General features: G+C 38.1%; 1 protein-coding gene and 1 long non-coding RNA gene across 3 annotated transcripts; one reads left to right on the top strand and one right to left on the bottom strand.

Moving 5' to 3' along the window:
* Window positions 1-362: 362 nt before the first annotated feature.
* LOC116067352 (N-acetyllactosaminide alpha-1,3-galactosyltransferase-like) lies at window positions 363-5988 on the top strand. The gene is made up of 6 exons (XM_031323783.2): window positions 363-391; window positions 1048-1146; window positions 1668-1745; window positions 1878-1952; window positions 3937-4074; window positions 5047-5988. The coding sequence occupies exons 2-6, from the start codon at window positions 1142-1144 to the stop codon at window positions 5723-5725; spliced, it is 975 nt and encodes a 324-aa protein (XP_031179643.1). The 5' UTR covers window positions 363-391; window positions 1048-1141; the 3' UTR covers window positions 5726-5988.
* Window positions 5989-18187: 12199 nt separating this feature from the next.
* On the bottom strand, window positions 18188-19643 carry LOC116067223. 2 transcript variants are annotated; one of them, XR_004109147.2, is made up of 3 exons: window positions 19572-19643; window positions 19247-19296; window positions 18188-18639 (listed from the first exon to the last, which is right to left on the bottom strand). It is a non-coding gene; the product is annotated as an uncharacterized LOC116067223 (long non-coding RNA). The 2 variants fall into 2 exon arrangements; XR_004109146.2 differs by having other exon boundaries at window positions 19257-19296.
* Between the last annotated feature and the right edge of the window lie 1625 nt (window positions 19644-21268).

The raw sequence follows: 21268 nt of genomic DNA, 5'->3' as shown, positions 1-21268 counted from the left end.
AAGTGACCGTCTGACTCTGTGACACATTAAATAGCAAACCATCCAATAGTTGTTTAGATATTTCTGTCTGGGCCAGATCGGTGGACCGACCAACAAACCAACATTGCCACCCTAAAGATCCGGCCGCCAGAATGGGTTAACCCATAACGACGTAACTGAACCATTCACCTGAACCAGGGAGCCACTCCCTGTTTGTCCCCTGCCTTGTGTTGGCAGTCTACAGAGAATACGTAAACTGGTACAGAAGGAGATCTCTGAAGCAGTGGAATGAATTTGACCATTTGGAAAATTACCACAGAGGAAAATCCAAACAAAGTTTCCAGACGAACATTAATCCTGTTACGGTTCTGGACGCGTTGTGAATTTATACCTGAAAACCACCTGCATTAAGGTAATTCATCAGCACTGTCTGCCAGGAATAGAGTGGCTCCCCTTGACTATTTAGAATAAGTTGCATTTTTCTACCTTAAATACTTTACATAAAATAGTTCCCTTTTTGTTTCTTCCTTTAACAACACAATTCGTTACCTCATTGTCATAAATGGCACATCCCTTTTTCCTTCAATTGTGCTTTTAAAAAAAAAGAAAAGTTTAAACGTTTTAAGTTAATTAGGAATGAGAAATTTGCTGGTGATGTATGAAAAAAGGATGTAGAAGAGTTTGATTTACTCACCTGCCTGTCAACCAAGATGGAAAGTTTCCTAAATCATTCCCTATTTACTACCAAATTTACTCTCTGCCATTTAATGTGAGTTTTAGAATTCTGCAATGTTTGCATGATTTAGTGTGGTAAAAGTTCTCACAATGGAATAAATTGTGTCCATGTACGCTGCTTTATTAGATTAGGAGTGTCAACTATGTTGATTATTGATTAAGAGAAGGAGGGAGTGATATTGAGGATGCCCTTTGTGTGGTTCTGTAAGAACCTGAATAACAAGTTTCTTTTGTCATCACTAAGCAATGGTGTGACAGCAAGTAAAATAATATTGACATCCTTCTTTTGTGTTGGTTTTACTGCAGTGTCAACTGAATGTTTTTTTCTTCAAGGTGTAATCTCATCCACCAGCCAACAGATACCTTCACCTCCTGTGAATTTGTTTGCTGGGTAAAAAAAAAAAAAGGCAGCAGTTTTTCCACAGCTATGAGGTATATGTATGTCTCTCATCTTCTAGGGTTCTCTTTTGATATTTGGTAATGTCATTCTTGACAATTAATGAACACATATTGAATACTATATGTGTAAATATAGGCAAGGCAACTGAGAAAAAAACAAACATTTGAATTAAAGGATCAGTTCCCCCAATGGTGATCTGATCTTATTGATCTGTTTCCCTGTGGTAAGATGTACAATTACGAGGTCTGTGGACTATCCAGAGTGACAGGGGACATTGTTTCTGGACATGGGGCATTTTTTAATTTAAGTTTTGAATGCTCTTTATCTATCGGTATGATACCACCAGGTTTCCCCACAGTTTTATTTTGAAATTGGTGAATTGGATGAGGAGATAATTAAAACTATAGAATTGCCCTCCTACAAAACATGGAAGGTTTACTCTAAAAGAAGAGTTTTAAGGCAAATGTCTTTCAGTTACAATAAATTAACGACCAGAATTGCTCACACAACTTAACGCTCTTGTTTTTGTTTGCTTGTTTTTGCATCGTTTCAGTAGGCTCAGGGAAAAAAGTGTTGGAATCTTCTGCTGTCTTGTGTTGCTCGTTGTCAGCTTCACTTCCTTATATTTAAGGTGAGTAAACAAAGTCAGCATGAAGGCTCTTGAAGCGCTACAAGCGCACATACGAGCCAATCTAATGTATTGGCAATAGTCATTTCAAAATGATTTTATTCCAGTGTCATAATGGAATTTTTTCAATACTAGATATGTAGCGAGCCTCGTCCCTGTGGCCAGTGAGGGAAATCTGAGCATTAATTTAGACGACACGCTCAACTTTGGGTAAGAGATCTGACACTTTAGTTTGGCTGCATAGGCTCTGGATCTGAACTGAATAGCCCAATACACAGGAATGACAAAAGTGATGTCATTTGTCCCAGTAAAATGATGTGTGAATAATGTTATTGTGGATATCTGAAATGTTCTTTTTGCACATTCTGCACCAAACAATTCAGTCTCTTTTTTCTTCTGTTAAACAGCTATTTTGTATATATTTGTTTCTGTATTGTTTACTTCATATTAATATGTTTGTTTATGTATCAACCACCAAGGCAAATTCATTTTAAGTGTTACTTACTTGGCAATAAATCCCTTTCTTATTATGATTCTGATCTGCAATTAAAAGTCCAGTCTGGCTATTCTACATGTTACAACTTCCACTTATAGGCTACTTCATAAGAATTGAAAGACATCTTGAATTTTTTCATTCATTCTTCACACTGCGAGCGGGCACACGCACCACTCGGCGGAAGTAGTGAGAGAAAGAAAAAAAGAGACTGCGCCGCACGCACACAGCTCTTTTGTCTTTCGTCAAGAATGAGTCATTCATACATTTTTAACATAATTTATTCGTGACTAACGTAGTAACTTGGAAGTTGGAACAAATAAATAAAATAAGTCCTCCAGAGGCCAGCCTCTGTTTCACCTCCTTAATTTAAGACTTTTTAAGAGCCCGCGGAAACCCTGTTTTAGAGCTCTGTGGAAATGCCAGCCCATACAATATTAATCTTTCTTTCTTTGTTCTCACAATCATTTCAATATTACTGTTAGGAAAAGAAACAGAATAACTAGAAAACAGACGTGTTGCTCTTGCTACACTTCCAAGATGTCGTCAACTTGTAAGTGAAAAGATGAAGATGATGATGCTAGGCATTTTCATTTATATTTAAAAGAAATACATCTTGTGTCAGACTACATCCCCTCCTAGGAAAACGTAGGCCCAATTTTGTTTTAACATTACATGCAGTAAACTATTACAGTGTGATTATATTGGCACATAGATTTTAGTCATTATTTATTTTATAACACCCTTATCAGTTTTAATATCTTTATTTACAGGTTGTTGAATAATATCAGTATTGTGCACTGAAGTGCAAAGTTCCTACCACACATCTGCCTTCAGACTCACAGCAGCAGTTTTTCTTTTTTCTTTTTTTTTTTACCCCATCTAGTGGTGCTGTACAGAAGAGGGCTAACTAACATTAGCAAGCTGGTTTGCTACCCCTGATTTGATTTGTCCCTTATTGGCGCAACGCATTGAATTCATAATTTAATCCATAAACTGGTAACACAAACTTCAAAATAGCAACACAAATTACACATAAATGACTTACATTTGTACAACAGGTTGCAGTTGCCCTGCTCCGCCTTTTTTATTTTATTTTTTCCTTGAGCGCAATATATATATATATATATATATATATAATACAGTGCTTGTTTGAGTGACCATCGCTGGGGTATTGCTAGAATGGATACATAAGAGAGTACAATAACCCTTGTTAACCTGCCGACCTTCTTGCTTGCTCTTCTGCTTAAGTTTTCTCTTACAGTCTTACAATATTTTAAATTATAATTTGTGAGGACTTAAACATTACTAAACTATTATTTCTGCATTTAAATATTTGTTAGATTTTTATTAGAATGCAGGTCTACAGGTCTTCTGAACAAAGACTACCTCGGCAATAAATGGCAACATTAGATCATGTTAAACTCCTTCAGTATCAAAAGGTCTTTTTCCGGGAATAATTTCAAATCAAATGTCAATAAACCAAAAACATTAAATGATACAAAAATGATGTTAGTTTCATCATTATTATGGTGGAACCTACAATAATACACGTTTGACAAGGTAATTATGGCACAACTGCTACAAATTCCTTTTACACTTAATGTTTCATTACTTGCTTGCTCATAATTGTGAAAACAATGTAAATCTCCTCTTCATATGGCTGTTTAACATAACGTTTGTTTTCATCTTCCGTTTCAGGGCCAGACAGGAGGTTGAAACACGCACATCTTGGAAAGCTCCTATCATCTGGGAGGGGATGTTTGACCCCAAACTTTACGACCAAAAGCACATCCAAAAAAAATCATCTGTGGGCCTCACCGTGTTTGCTGTTGGAAGGCTAGTTTCTCTGTAATCACTGTACCAGCGCTTAAATACCAGCAGTTCAGTCTGAATCTGGTAGCACTTTGCCAAAAGATTTGGTATTATTTGAAGAAATAAATCAAGATACCTTTCCTGAATCCTATCTGAGCGAGATACAATTAGTTTGGTTACATCTGTATATAAAACTGTGTTGCAGTATAAGGACAGAATAACATTTACAGTAATCCAAATTTAAAGACACACAATAGTCTTTTCTTTCCTAGGATGGTAGAAGAGGAGGTATGCTTATTTTTTACTTCAGTTGTGTTCATATGGCTCCACCGGTCCATATGTCATCCCTCTTTTTTCCTATTTCTCACATGAAAGTGTGCAACGACTTTCTAACAATGTTGGTGAACACCTGCATATGTAAAAGCCATCACACAAATGTACCGCACATTAGGGCTGCACAATATGTTATTGTTTGTGGTCATCGCGATATCAACTGGTGCAATATACTGCACACATTGCGAAAGGCACTCCGAGATTGTCTGTGTTAGTTGAACAAAAAATATTAGTAGAAAACAGTACATTCAAATGTAAGTGTCATTCTTTTTTAGTGGTGCAGACTGACTCAGTTCTGCATTTCCGCTGCTTTCAGTTCAACTGAGCACACTTTAATATCTGTTTATTTATCACAAGAAATATAACGTTATTGAGATATTCAACAATATTATCGCATATTTTCCTCATATCGTGCGGCCCTACTGCACATGACAGCAGACCTGCAGGGTTAGAGTAATGGGGACAACTGAGCTTGGATTTAAACACAAAATAATGACTCCAGTGTTAAAACAGGCTAAAAAGTCAGAAGATGTGATAATAGTTGTCTTGGATAATGAAATAAACAACATAATAGTATGGGAATGGTTTTGTTGTGTTTTGTTTTCCCTCATCATGAGTTATGAGCAACATCAATTGTTTTTTCTCTCTCTTTCTCTACCGAAGGTACCTGGATGCCTACCTGAAGACTTTCCTTACCTCTGCAGAACAACATTTCATGTTGGGATTACAAGTGACATATTACGTGTTCACCGATCAACCAGACAAGGTACCACACCTCGAGCTCGGTCCTCAGCGAAGCCTGAAGGTTATCCAGGTGGAAAAGCACTCCAGGTGGCAGGACATCTCTATGATGCGCATGAAAACAATATCAGATACCATAGAATCAGAGATTCGTCACCACTGCAATTATGTCTTCTGCTTTGATGTGGATCAGGAGTTTAAGGGAAGATTTGGCTCAGAGGCTCTGGGGGATTCTGTAGCTCAGATACATGCCTACTTTTACAAAGCTCCACAGCAAAGCCTCACCTATGACAGAAACCCCAAATCCAAAGCCTACATGGAATACGGAGATTACTACTACCACGCTGCTCTCTTTGGAGGCCTGTGTGAACATGTGAAGAATTTGGCAGATTACTGCTTTCTGGGTATCATGGAGGACAAACTAAATCATGTGGAGGCTCTGTGGCACGATGAGAGTCATCTAAACAAGTACTTTTGGCTTCACAAACCAACCAGGTTGCTCTCCCCCGAGTACTGCTGGGACCGGGCTCCCAACAAGGACATACAAGTCATCCGCCTAATATGGGCACCAAAACATTATGACACACTTCGTACTAAGTAGAGTGGCTAGAAGAGCAAGAAATAACGCAGTGCAAGATTGTTTACTGAAAGGCTTTGTATTGGACTCTTACTTAGAAAAGAAATAGCAGAATTAACCTTTCTATTTGCCTTTGTTGAAAATCCAACTCAGGTAAATCTTAATTGTCTTTGTCAAGAATGTGTTGAGAGGATTATGTTGACAAAAAGGTTTGATACCAAATCTGCGTTACTTAATATATTAAAGATGTCTTCAATTCATATTTTTATACAAAGAAATTCTGACCTGCATCTTTTGACTTTCTGAGGGAATTTGTCATGGTTGTGTGTATTTTGTGTTTGGGTGTTTTTTCATTTCTCCCCTCCTCCCTTTTTTGTTGGTTGTTCTTTCCTGGCAGGGCTGAGCTGGCTTCTTTACGAGGCAGCTCTACCAAGAAAATCCAAAGACTGTATGGAGCTAGAACCTACACTGTAAGAAATGATTCTGTGGTCATGTAGATTTGAATTAATGTATTAGGTAAAATATATTCAATATGATTGTGTTTTTGATTTTGAGGCAAATATTTAATTACATTTCAAATAAAAATGTTTGGAATAAAATCCAACCATATAATAAAACATAAGCATTATATTTATCTAATCCCAAATAGAGAGAATATTGAGTTAATTCAAATCAATGTAATCAGGCTAATTTAAATTGAAAAGCACTTCCTGTCAACCTAGCTAGCTAACAGCCATAATGTTTCCCAGCATGCCGTTCGGCTGTGTAAATTTGTAGGCTAAATGTAAAATTATTAGTGTTAGAAATTTTTAAAGTCACAAATAGTTGTGTGCTATGGTGTTTTATCCTATTAAAGAGAGTTAGTTGTGGGTTATTAATTGTCGTTGTAAATTTACAACCATGAGTGAGAAGGGTACAAAGTTAACACGGCTGAAGTCACTCACAGATCAATTCGGCCGTAGCGTTCTCTGCGGCATTATACCGGTATTACGGTATATGAAAAATTCATATCATATGGGAAATTAATACCTGTATACCGGTATACTGCCCAGCACTACTACAATGAGTCGAAAGCACAAAAGTGAATTGCTAATAAAATTCTTATTTGAGTATTTGTTAAGTTCTGTACTTTCTGGGCCATAGACTAGTTATTCCTAAGAAAGAATATTTAGATTTAATTCATTGCATTGATTAAATTGAAATCGATGTGCAGATTAATGTAGATGATTATTACTCAATTATATATCATTGATATGTAGAATTAAATACATTTTTATTAGTACTATTTACACATTAGGGAGTTTATCTTTTTCAAATTCAACATATTCAAATTTCTTTTTGCATCGTTTTTTATTTGCAGTGCGTTTATGTATTTGGTTGTGTTGTGGTATTTGCAGCGCGTTTGCTGAATGCTGCACATATGTTGTCAAATTAATGAAGTTGTTTTCTTAATTTGCTTGTGTTTTATTTGCGTGTGTTTTCTTAAGTTGCAGGGCGGCGTCTGCCCCTGTCGGCCACCGTATAGAACAGTGACAGTAACCTGTGGTATTGAAAATAAAAATTGGCATTGAAACAACAAATATTGGCACTGAAAAATGTTGAACTGAAATATAAAACACAAACATCAAAAAGTTGTAATCTCACAATCCTATTATTTCAATTTGACATTTTTTGCATTATGATAGGAAACAGCACAGCTTACATTAAAAGTTAACACTAAACCAGCCCGCTTCTAGATGAAAAAAATGGCAGAGATAAACAGACTTTGAACACAGGTGAACTTGTGGACAGAGGTGTCAAAAGTATTCACATTCATTACTCAGGTAGAAGTATAGATACTAGGGTTTAAAAAGACTTCTGTAGAAGTTGAAGTATCAACTCGAGCTTTTTACTCAAGTAAAAGTATAAAAGTACTGGTTTCAAAACTACTTAAAGTATAAAAGTAAAAGTAATGTAAGGGAAAAAAAATAATATCAATATGCTTTTTCATAGCCTATTAGACGGCGAGTTTTGGAAACAATTAGCTTGTGGTAGCCTACTTGGGTGCGCAGAGCTTGCAGCCCATTCAAAAGGAGTTGTTTTTGCATCCAACCATTTCTAAAAATTCTTCCAGCTACGGCCAGGGATGTAGAAGGGTTGGCTGGTCTTCCTGGCTACCAACCTCCTCGCTCGTGCTTGGTCGGGACGTTTCGCTCAAGTTCTCTTGAGTCTCTGCCACGGACATCGTCGTACTAGTACTAGGCTACATACGTCTGCTATTGATGACGTCTGACATGATTTGTGTCATGGTCAGGTGCAATGGATCGCGTACAAACCAATAGGGTGTCGGAATGGTATATGTTCATACTTCTCATCCAACCACCAACAAATTCACTCTATCTGGATGGCGCGATTTATCTGGATATTTATTTATTTATTTATTTTTTTTAACGATGACAAGCTGGAATGAAAACAAGCCGAACTGAAATAGGAGTAACGAGGCTATTTTTTTAAATGTAAGGAGTAGAAAGTACAGATAATTGGGTGAAAATGTAAGGAGTAGAAGTAAAAAGTCTGCTGTAAAATAATTACTCCAGTAAAGTATAGATACCCAAAATGTCTACTTAAGTAAGGTAACAAAGTATTTGTACTTCGTTACTTGACACCTCTGCTTGTGGAAGCCATTGCAGATATGGGTACACATCTGTGAGGATTCCTGTGAAGGTGCGGTTTCTCGCGAGTATGCAAATTACCTGTAAACTGCGCCCTCTTTGACAGAAAGTTGATACTGAAAACCAGTGACATTGTAAAAATCCTGACAGCGTAAAACTGTCACTAAAAAAAGACAAACATCAAGAAAAAAATGTAGATTGACATTGAAAAACCTATCATAATGCAAAATGAAATAAAATAACAGCATTGTGAGATTAGGCCTCTAACTTTTTGATATTTGTGTTTTATATTTCAGTGCCAATATTTGTTGTTTCAATGCCAATTTTTATTTTCAATACCACATTCTATAGCTATTCAATGTTAAAACGGCTTGCCATACTCCTTGCGATGTTAGCTTATGCTGTAAGGGCTGAGGGGAAATGGAACTATAGGCCTAATAATGCAACAGCCTGTGAAACAGAGCCGCTCGGCCCATACGCTCACTAGTTCCGCAAGCCAGCGCAAATTGCGCAAGGTCCTCGCATCCCTCTAGTTTAGCGTATTTTACAACTTCGATGAGAGTAAAGCAGAACTATGGTCACGAAAAGAGAAGGAAAAAAATCACAGCGCAGGTGTGAAATGCAGGAAGAGCAATCAGGTAAACGTGTGTTCTTTTCTCTACAAGTTTGATGTCAGCAAATAACAGTAACAGTAAAGTTGTTGCTTTAGCTTGCAGTGCATTTCTCTCTCTCTCTCTCTCTCCAAGTATGTGCATGCACACAGACACAGACACACACACACACACACACACACACACACACACACACACACACACACACACACACACACATACATACACAGACAGACAGACAGACAGACAGACAGAAAGACACACACCCACATAAACACACACATACACAGACAGACAGAAAGACACACACACACACACACACACACACACACACACACACACACACACATACATACACACACAGACAGACAGACAGAAAGACACACACACACACACACACACACACACACACACACACACACACACACACACATAAACACACACATACACAGACAGACAGAAAGACACACACACACACACACACACACACACACACACACACACACACACACACACACACACACGCCTACCAAGAGCCTGGGTCTGTCCGAGGTTTCTTCCTAAAAGAAACTAAATGAAAAGGCTTCTTTTTATTGCAACTCTGCAGAATATTCATGGTTGACCAACTTAACTGCCATTAGTTTTGAGTGTGATGAAGAACTCTTGCAGATACAACTGGGCCACATTGCAAACCTCTCATCATATTAGTGAGGAAGCTGCCATGTTGCTTCTCTCATCCCGGTCTCCTCAGGCCCTGCAGACTGGACCACACTTGTGGTTTACTGCTAGAATATTACAGTAGGCCACTTTTCTGATTCAGATTTACCACTTGAATCTACAGCACCATACAATATATGATAAACATGCAGCAGCCTTTGTGGAAGTGTATGTTCTGAGAGAGAGAGAGAGAGAGACATTAAACGTTTGCATGATTCTGTGCCATCTGCTGCTGCTCCAACAATACAATGGCAGTAAATATTTATATTACTTACCAAGGTTCCAACCCAGTACCTTCTTGCTGTGAGGCCACAGTGCTTACCATTGACCATTCCTTATTGTAATTCAACCCCACAATACCTATCATGTATTATATTTTATTATCCAATATTGGCCAACTACTGTTTCAAGGCCTTAGTATGAGCAGTGAACATCTAATGAGCTGGGTGATCCAGGCACAGGCCCAGCAGTGAGGAGGTCTACCATGCTCACCATGAACTCTGGTCCAGTCTGCAGGGCCTGAGGAGACCAGACCAGAATGAGAGACTCTCCAGTACACATTAACTTGTTAATTTATGTTCTTCATCACATTGACATGTTCATTGGCAGCTAATGTGGTCAACCATGTCACATACAATATTCTGCAGAGCAATTTAAAAAAGCCCTTATATTTTTTGCCTTTTTTTACTGGCTGGTGTAAGATTAGAGTAAAAGTAGTCAATAACGCCACACATAATGTAGGGGAATACAGATTTTATTTAAAATGTGATTTAAAACTTATTATAATCCTATTTCTATTTTAAAACAATATCCATTCTTACTCCCTTTGTGGCTATTAATGAATGTTGCTCAATTAAATACTTTATATAACCCTAAATAATTAACTGTAGCTTAATCTGACAAGCTACAGGCAAAAGCTAAAGTACATTGTTCTTCTGGCAGTTATTACAGCTCTCATACTTTTATTTTGACACGTTAATGTTACTTCCTGTCCAGAGCGCATTGGTTTTAGTCAACTTTTGACTTAACACGTAAGACCAAAATAACATTATAAACGAGACCTGTGTTCCATCAGATTTTCAATGATTATGCACATTATAAAAATGAGCCCGTATTCTCGCTCTTGGGTTAAAACAGAAACATGAATAACAAAAAAACAACAGTTGAAAAACGAGCAGTTTTCCAGTTAATTTTTAATTTGTATGGACATTGGAAAAACGAGAAAACGGAGCTCATAGTTTGGTTTTTCCGTTTTTGGTTTGAAACCAAAAACGAAACATCGACCCGTTTTTTCCTTTTTTCGTTTTTGGTTTAAAACGAAAAACGGGTTTAAAACGAAAAACGGATTATACTTTAGTACCATACACGGGGTCTCACCTTTTTTTTACCGTTTCTTTGTTTTTGGTTTGAAACGACAAACGAAAAACAGGTGGTTGCTACGGTGGCCCTGAAGTGCAAATCACCACAGCAATTAGAGAAACGCAACAACAAATCATAAAACACAACGGCAAATAGGAAAACATAACAGAAAAAATGAAAACACGACAGCAAATATGAAAACAAAACGGCAAATAAGAAAACACGACAGCAAATAGGAAAACACGACGGCAAATAGGAAAACACGACGGCAAATATGAAAACACGACGGCAAATATGAAAACACGACGGCAAATAGGAAAACACGACGGCAAATAGGAAAACACGACGGCAAATAGGAAAACACGACGGCAAATAGAAAAACACGACGCCAAATATGAAAACACGACGGCAAATAGGAAAACACGACGGCAAATAGGAAAACACGACGGCAAATAGAAAAACACGACGGCAAATAGGAAAACACTTCAACAAATCACAAAACACAACGGCATTAACTTCTACCGGAAAAGGTAGGGCCTATCTAGCAGAGGACGGACCCTCCTGATTGGACAGACGCACTGTCTGTCTTTTGACAGGAAGGAGAGGTGAAAAAATAAAAGTGCCTCACTGTCTATGCTTTTAACAGACGGACTAGTTGTTTCTCATTTCAAAACACTGGACGAAATGGATGTGGAACTATGAACTGTGCTGTTGGTGAATCAGCGTCAGTCTGCTTGCAGGAGGAGAATATTCTGTCAGGAACTTTGCTCGCAACGTGCAAAGGTAGGTAACGTTACCGACACCGATAGGCTTTAATGTAAGCAATAGTCATTTTGTCTTATTTATCCCATGTCAATAAATTAAAAACTCGTGGGAGTTCATGTTTGTACAGTAGTCATAACACTTACCGGTAAGGAGAATTGCAGTAGCTAACCGTTTACATTAGCTTGTAGTTTACTGCATGTATGCAACATTAGCTCATTGTCCAGTAGCTTCTAGCTTTCAGACAAATGCAGTGCAAAATATGATCAGCAACTACAAGGTAAACGCTACCAGCTAATGAGCTACCACAGGCAGTATGATATGCATTAAACTGCAAGTGAGAAAGGGTAAATAGTACTGTAAACACACAAGCTACAACCAACATATGAAGTCATAATACCTCCATTGATAAACACCCACTAATACAGTAAAGGTAGGTGTAAGTGTGTTAAATGGTCAACAGTTGTCAGTTAAGACCATGATGAAGAAACTACACCACTACACAGTTACATGAAGTACCTTCATGTTTCAGTATGCTTAAATATACTTATGATACAATTCTAATCTTACCAGGACAGGTTGGATAACTACTGGACTAACCTAATCTTACCAGGACAGGTTGGATAACTACTGGACTAACCTAATCTTACCAGGACAGGTTGGATAACTACTAGACTAACCTAATCTTTCTCCTTCTGTCTGCAGTCCGGAAGCAACACCATCATCGGGAGCTGAGTCTGATCGCCGCTTCATGTTGAATATACTTGTGTACAGTATATAGTAATGTTTGAATAAATGTTATAATAAAGATACACGTTTCCATTAATGTCTTTTTAGAGCTTGTATACCTACTAGTTATTAAAACAGGTAGCATCTGAATATAATTACTCAGTTAGAAGTTTCCTGTGTCCAGGTCATAATTTGATGGAAAAATAAACATTGAAAAACAGTTTATATTATATACACATCCAAAAACTTAAAAGACACAGACAAACTAGTTAATTTAATGCATTTATTTTTTGAATGGCAATCTCTAATATAGCAAATAATCTATTCAACATCTCTTTTTGGCCTCTGTCTCCCTGCTTGTCTTTTGCTTTCCCTCTCCTCCTCATCTCTCCCTTCTGGTGACGCTAGTGCAGCCACGACGCTGAAGTTGGCATCCGATTCGCAGCTTCTGATTTGGCAGTTAAGGGGAACTTAAAACTGTTTTTTTTTAACCTCTTACTGTATTGAATGAGTGTTAGTCATTAAGGTAAATTTATAATTATGTCTAAAACACACTTTTAGATTTGTGAAAGCTTTATTGTCTTTATGAGAACACAATAAGTTTTTTTTCACATATAAACCACATTAGACTAAGTCTAGATCCACCTAGACTTGTCAAATCTGGACTACATTATCCCAGAGAGGCTAAGGAGTCTTAAAAACACAGTTTTGGATTTGTGAAAGCTTTATTCTATTTGTGAAAATGTCATCAAGGGAGATTTTACTGTTTTTTGCATATGTAGACCACATTGGACCAAGTCCACATCCAAAACCACAATACCTAAACTTGTCAAAACTGGACAAGAATTAACTCACTCTCTCCATGTCATTTATTATATCCATGAGCAGGTCTTCCCCTGTACTTGTGTAAACACGGTAACGCAAACTTGGTAATCTACAGTGGGCAATACAGCACCGTAAAGAAAAGACCTTTACGACAGCAGGTGTGGTGAAAATACTACCACTTTTGTCCAAAGTGGCCGCTAGAATTAACACAAACTGAAAGTTACATATAGCCACTTTAAGTCATAGAAAAAAATGTCTTCATGAATATAATGTGGAACTGCTGTGGACCTATCTCTGACAGCAACACATTTAGGATGTATTTGATCCTGTCAGAAGACACCATGGTGCACACTTTATCAGAGAGTGTGTCACAGCTGTCGAGGAAGTTTGACAGGTATTTCACAATCCTGTCCGGCTGGGTTTCATCATCAAAGAAGATCAGGACCCAGCGTTCCCCAGAAGTGGGGTTGCTCCTCACCTGAGACAATGGCCTATGATTAAAATGAATTAAAAAAAATCTTAATAAATACTCAGTCCTGCCTCTTTTTCTGAGGAAAGGTGAGAAAACAACACTTATGTTGAAGGAGAAGGATTTGAAGAGTAAATTAAACCACTGGCAAATCTTTGACGATATTTGGATTGATTTCCAAAAGGTAAAAATAACTTTTTCTACTTTTCTTTTGAAGTGAGAAGGAAGACCTGCTCACGGATATAAGAAATGACATGGAGAGACGTGGACTTGTACGTTGAATGTCATTTAGCAAAGGCCATGCTGTGGCAATAAAATAAAACAGTTTATTTAGCCTCTCTGGGATAATTTAGTCCTGATTTGACAAGTCTTAAGTATTGTGGTTTTGGATCTGGACCTGGTCCAATGTAGTCTATATGTGAAAAATACAGTAAAATCTCCCTTTATTGCATTTTCACAATTAGAATAAAGCTTTCACAAATCTCAAACTGTGTTTTTAAGAATCCTTAGACTCTCTGGGATAATTTAGTCCTGATTTGACAAGTTTAGAAAAACGGTGAAATCTCCCTTTATTGTGTTCTCATAAAGACAATAAAGCTTTCACAAATCTAAAAGTGTGTTTTAGACATAATTAATAATTTACCTTAATGACTAACACTCATTCAATACAGTAAGAGGTTCAAAAAACGGAGGATCAGTCACTTAGCAATGTAAATTATGTTTCCCTGCTGAATCGGACAGTTTTAAGTTCCCCTTAAATTACCCCTTAACTGCCGAATCGGAAGCTGCGAATCGGATGCCAACTTCAGCGTTGTAGTGCAGCCTCCATTTGTTCCTTAGTCCCTGTTAAAAGACAGCAAACACAAGAAAAAGATCTTTACCATTATAAATGCTATAACGGAATGTTATACTTGTTACATGGGAAACTACTCATACATTTTAGCTTTCATTTAACGTTGCTAGTGAAGATAACAAGGTGCAGCTTTAGCTCCAATCCTGCAGCTACAACTGATAAACACACCAATTTCTAAATCTCTGCTAACATTACGCATATACAGTAACGGCTTACAAAAAGAGATGAAAATGCCACCGGACATTAAACTTTACGAACACAAATGGCATAAAAGACAGCAACACAGCTAGCTAACTAACAGCCTAATGTTAAATGATAGGTTCAGTTAGCTTAACGTTAGCTCGGGGTGTATCTACCTAATTATAATAGCAATTTGTACCAGCATTAATGCGTAACACTTGACATTGATGTAACACATTAACGGTGATAACAAATGTACGGCAAACACTAAATATACTTACATTTAAATGTTAATTGTGCCATCAGCGCTGCCGCTCCAACTCCCACTTAGGTCCGCCATTGTTGTTTTTTTTTTAACAAGCCGGCAAAGCCGCGCGCATAGGATTGTGGGTGATTTGGGAGCGCGAAAGACAGACAGTGCGTCTGTCCAATCAGGAGGGTCCGTCCACTGCTAGATAGGCCCTACCTTTTCCGGTAGAAGTTAATGCCGTTGTGTTTTGTGATTTATTGAAGTGTTTTCCTATTTGCTGTCGTGTTTTCCTATTTGCTGTCGTGTTTTTCTATTTGCTGTTGTGTTTTTCTATTTGCCGTCGTGTTTTCCTATTTGCCGTCGTGTTTTCATACTTGCCGTCGTGTTTTTCTATTTGCTGTTGTGTTTTCATATTTTGCCGTCGTGTTTTCCTATTTGCTGTCGTGTTTTCCTATTTGCTGTCGTGTTTTTCTATTTGCTGTCGTGTTTTTCTATTTGCTGTCGTGTTTTTCTATTTGCCGTCGTGTTTTCCTATTTGCCGTCGTGTTTTCATACTTGCCGTCGTGTTTTCCTATTTGCTGTCGTGTTTTCCTATTTGCCGTCGTGTTTTCATATTTTGCCGTCGTGTTTTCCTATTTGCTGTCGTGTTTTTCTATTTGCTGTCGTGTTTTTCTATTTGCCGTCGTGTTTTCCTATTTGCCGTCGTGTTTTCATACTTGCCGTCGTGTTTTCCTATTTGCTGTCGTGTTTTTCTATTTGCTGTCGTGTTTTTCTATTTGCCGTCGTGTTTTCCTATTTGCCGTCGTGTTTTCATATTTGCCGTCGTGTTTTTCTATTTGCCGTCGTGTTTTCCTATTTGCTGTCGTGTTTTTATATTTTCCGTCGTGTTTTCCTATTTGCTGTCGTGTTTTCATATTTGCTGTCGTGTTTTCATATTTGCTGTCGTGTTTTTCTATTTGCTGTCGTGTTTTTCTATTTGCCGTCGTGTTTTCATATTTTGCCGTCGTGTTTTCCTATTTGCTGTTGTGTTTTCCTATTTTGCCGTCGTGTTTTCATATTTGCCGTCGTGTTTTCATATTTGCTGTCGTGTTTTCATATTTGCTGTCGTGTTTTTCTATTTGCTGTCGTGTTTTCCTATTTGCCGTCGTGTTTTCATATTTTGCCGTCGTGTTTTCCTATTTGCTGTTGTGTTTTCCTATTTGCCGTCGTGTTTTCATATTTGCCGTCGTGTTTTCCTACATTAAGAAAGTCTGAAATGATGACTTAAGCACATATGGCATTAATATTAGGCTACCTTCAGTGGCATTTACTGGAGGGAGAACTCCAATGTCATGTATAAGCTATCTGTTCCTTTTGTCTTTTTCATTCTGCAAATAAAATATGAATGAGTCAAGTGTTGTTTGGTTATCTTTTATTATGCAGTAAGCAGTTAAATATAATAATATTGTAATATCATTTAGCTTAAATTTAGTAACCACAGTAAAGTAGGCTGTGGCAACAGGTTCTAACACTCATCTCGTAAAATACGGACGCTTGGTCAGGTGCCTTTGTCGTTCTTATTGACGCTAAAAGTCTCCTTTAGCGCTATAAGCGCTTGGTCGGGACTACTGCCGTCCCTTTTGACGCAGTTATGTTATAGAAAAGGTCGTGGGTGGGCGTACGGTTCCGTGACACGCGGGAAGAACGGGATGGTTATGTTTAGGAAAGGGTCGTGGGTGGGCGTACGGTTCTGTGACACGCGGGAGGAAAATAAAAAGCGACTATAGCAAGCGTGATGCGAACCCCGCTCTCCTGGGTGAAAGTCCTGTGTTTGTTTGACCCATCCACCACCCCAACTAACCTCCTTTCCTGGAAATTCGCCCTTACATACTACTCGCTAAATCCTATCTAACTGCTGCTCTCCCCAGTGCGTTACACAAATACGCTGAAAGACACCTTTTTTGTCACATCAGACGCTGACAGCCACTGTCCAAACGTCCTTATTTTACGAGTTCGGAATGAGAACGGGTTGGCTGTGGGCCATCAGGACTGTCTATGCATAGGGCCCAGGATCTTGTGCTACGCCCCTGAGCCAGCGGTACGTTACTGAGCTAATTTGCCATGGGAATCATGTATTCTTCGTGAGGCCTTCCTCAATGGAGCTGTATTAATTATCGTCTTCTCTCTGTAGAGACCTGCAGGACCCAAGCAGAGCTACGATGCTCTCCCAGGTAACGTTAGGTCAGTAACGTAGCTATATGGTCTATTAGGAAAAATTATTATCCAGCTAACTTCAAATTGTTGTGGTTGCTATTGGCCTGATAATACACAATACTAATATTGGTTAAGTTGTACAATGTAGAAGCTGTGAATATAATGTATTATATCTATATGTTGACACATACAGTACATATGCAGTGTTAGCACTGCTTAACTGGTTCATCTTTATAGTTTTGTGCTCATCTGTACTTTCCTAGTTATGACAAAGACTGGCTATCCTAACTCTAATTACATGTCTTCTGTTGCATTTGCAAGCAGGTCAGCATAAGGAAAATGTTCATAGTGTTTTTAAAGCCTACACATTTGCTAATGGCTACTTAAAAGCAAGATATTTTAATTGTAAATCACCAAAGCTTAGAAGCCGCAGTTATCAATATGGACTTTGTTACCATTTGATTTGTGTAAGGAAGTTTGTTATCATTTTCTATCACAGCTCACATCAGGCAGCAGGCAGTCCAACCAAGAGGACGTGGTGGCAGAAGAGGGAGAGGAGCCTTCAGTCTCTCTGTGGAGGAAACACTACGTGTGCTAAGGCTTCTAACAGCCAGGGTATAGACCGATAGAGTATGTATTGATCATATTTTGCTGAGATACTCAATGAACACTTACAATAACCTTTTTCTTAAGTTTTCATTGGTGTACTTGTAGTTTCTAAGTCCATTGTATATCAATATATACAGTATACTGTCCTGTAATTTAATTTGTGTTTACAGTTTTACTGTAATCATATTTTAAAATGCACATCATATATTAAACCACTTTTTTACATTCACCCTTATCTGTTTGGTTCATTATATAATACAGGACATAAGGTTGAGACTATATTATAATGCTTTATTTTTAGTCCAATATAAAACTTCACATACATAATGGATATTTGAACGTATTTGGCTGGGGCCCCGGTAGTAGAAGAAACTGGAACTCAGTGTCAGTCATTATTTGCAGTACATCACAGGTCAGGATCCGTTTTTCATCACCAACAATACACAAACATACTGAGTAATTGGGTTATGTATATATTTCACATATTCAGTTTCACCTATGCAAGCTGTATTTCTCTGCTGACTTGTGTCTGCAACAACACTTCTGAGGATGGTGCAGGAATATCACGCACAACTCCCAGACGCCTGGGATCATCTGGTCTCCTGAGCTCACTGATGGACAACCACTCCAGTCTGGACGACAGCCCTTTCTGCAGGACAGTTCTCTGAAGGGCTGGGATGTGGCTGTCGTCCTTCCCTTCCTTGACTTCTTATTGTAAAGCTTGAAGTACCTTAGTGGATGATAAAAAAAGTGTTTGAAATTAGCTCAATAATAAATAATTGCAATAAAGCCTGCACTGTAGAAACATTTTTCTAGCTTTCCTGAACACTACTGGAACACTTATTTCTGGAATATTATTGATCACACTTTCTAGATCCCTACCTCCACGTTGACTACATGTGTAAAATAAGATATGGCTTCATGTTGAATTTAGCCAGCCACCAGGACACATGCACATCACATCAAACCATAAGGATCACTAAGCAAAGTATTTGTCAAGGGCTTGGTGTGTTTGTAAGTACATAGTTTGGACAGTAGTTACAATATGCATTAAATCTAAATATTGTTGACATTTACAGCGCTAAAATATACAAAAAAAATACGTCCGTTATCTGCCATCTTGAAGTAGTGCAAAGAAAGAAGAAACAGTGTGTACAGATGGAACATTATCTAATGTATGTGTCAACCTCTAGATATAATATTACATTCACAGCTTCTACATTGTACAACTTAACCAATATTAGTATTGTGTATTATCAGGCCAATAGCAACCACAACAATTTGTAGTTAGCTGGAAAATCATTTTTCCTAATAGACCATATAGCTACGTTACTGACCTAACGTTACCTGGGAGAGCATTGTAGCTCTGCTCGGGTCCTGCAGGTCTCTACAGAGAGAAGACGATAATTAATAAAGCTCCATTGAGGAAGGCCTCACGAAGAATACATGATTCCCATGGCAAATTAGCTCAGTAACGTAGCTAGCCGCTGGCTACAAGTTTTAGATAACGTTAGCAGTTAGCTAATGTTAAATGCTAACTTAAACAGCTTTACTAGCTAGCTAGTAACTTAACACAACGAAACAACAAACGTCTAGTAACCATGCTTGCAACGTAGATCACAGATTATATATATATATATATATATAAAAATCAATACTTACACTTTATTAATCTTGTAGGAATCCGCCGTGGAGTGGCTTGTGTGTCCTCCAGACCAGACTCAGAGTCTCTTAATGTTAATTTACCTGCACTTAGGCAGAGCTGTCACTCAAACTTTCCCTTAACACTCATTAGCCAATGGGGACGCACCCCTGTAAGACCCGCCCACGCGAGAGTTTTGTGTCAGAATCGCAAACAAAGACTCTGGAAGCGCAAACAAGAAAGCTGGGAGCAGAACTGCAAACGTGTTGGAGAGAGCAAAAGACTGATAATTGAGAAAGAAGCAGAGGGAACTGGAAACAAAAGGACACAATATCAAACAAATAAAAGACCAATAGTTTACAACTACACACACGTTTTGTTTGCAAGTTTTAAGTTCTACCTTTGAGGTGACACTTTTTTTGGTTGAGTTAGTGTTTTTTTGTTTGATACCTGATAAGTTTTGCTTGGAATTAAAGACACAAAAGTAATCCCATAGACCTTTACTCATACCTTTTACCATTTATTAGTCTGAATTTACTTGACAACTGATTTCTCCTGGAGCTGTGCCAGAAAGATGAACTTTCATTCCAGCCAGACTAGTGCTTGCAAACTGCGCTTGCCCCTTCCCTCATTACCACCACTGATGTGCCCCTGAGCAAGGCCCTTAACCACAACTGCTCCAGTGGAGCTGCTCAGTGGCCAGCAGATCAAAGTGTTGTTGTACAGTACAGATATGTGCAAATGTGAACAGGGTGTTCCTGCAAAAGAGGGACTTCCTCTCAGTGAAACTTCCCTGAAAAAATAAAGGTTATAAAAAAATGTCTCTGCAAACATGTACTCTATCTTCCAAGATGACAGGTTTATTTCTTCCACTCCTAGGAAACCACATAAAACTCCCAACCCCAGCGGATCATTTACATACCTCCCTCTCTTTATCATATCACTAAAAAGCTGCTGTCTGTTCTCACAGTGGACTGTCATTGGACACTTTCAACCCCATCCCTCAGGTTTAGGCTGATGAGCCAGATGGTTTGTTACACAGAACCATCTGAGAAGCCGTCATTGAAAAGTGTTTGGAAAAGGGCAGACGATTGGATGAAGCATCTGTCTATCATGGCTGCCATTTTTGTTTTGAACGAACAGTTGTGGCCGTCACACACACTTAAACCACACCTGTAGCTCCTCGGCGTACGCTGGCTGGTCCGGTGGTAGTTTAGACACAAACGCATTGAATCACTTTAAAAGCTGCTTTGTCTTTAAGCTCTAGCAAACAATACATGTATTGTTGTAAGTGACATGAAATGACCTATGTGATAACCTGCTTACTGAGTCAACCATTTCAACCATATCGGAATAATCACACAGTAATCAAACAGTTATAAGAAAATCCAACCCACTTTCCAAACATTTGTTAATATGTTAACGATAAAAAAAATACCAAATTGTGGCTAATTCAGGGACAATATTGCTCTCATGTTTAGTTTTTACACTGTGCTCTTTCTGTATACGTTCTTTCCCTTTTCATTTTATTCTGTTCTATTTCATCTCTCTCTTATTTTTAATAATGTTAATTTGTATTTTTATTTTCAACCAAAAGCCCTACTATAGGGACAAGTGTCGTGAATTAGCTTCAGCTGAAAACAATATGATACATACATAGGATGACTGTTTAAGCTTATCTACTGTATGTTTTTTGTATCTGTCCCTATAATAAACT

This window comes from Sander lucioperca, chromosome 3 (assembly GCF_008315115.2).
Source record: "Sander lucioperca isolate FBNREF2018 chromosome 3, SLUC_FBN_1.2, whole genome shotgun sequence".
Lineage (NCBI taxonomy): Eukaryota > Metazoa > Chordata > Actinopteri > Perciformes > Percidae > Sander > Sander lucioperca.
Note: the sequence above shows the minus strand (reverse complement) of the source record. Positions and strands in the feature narration are given on the sequence as shown.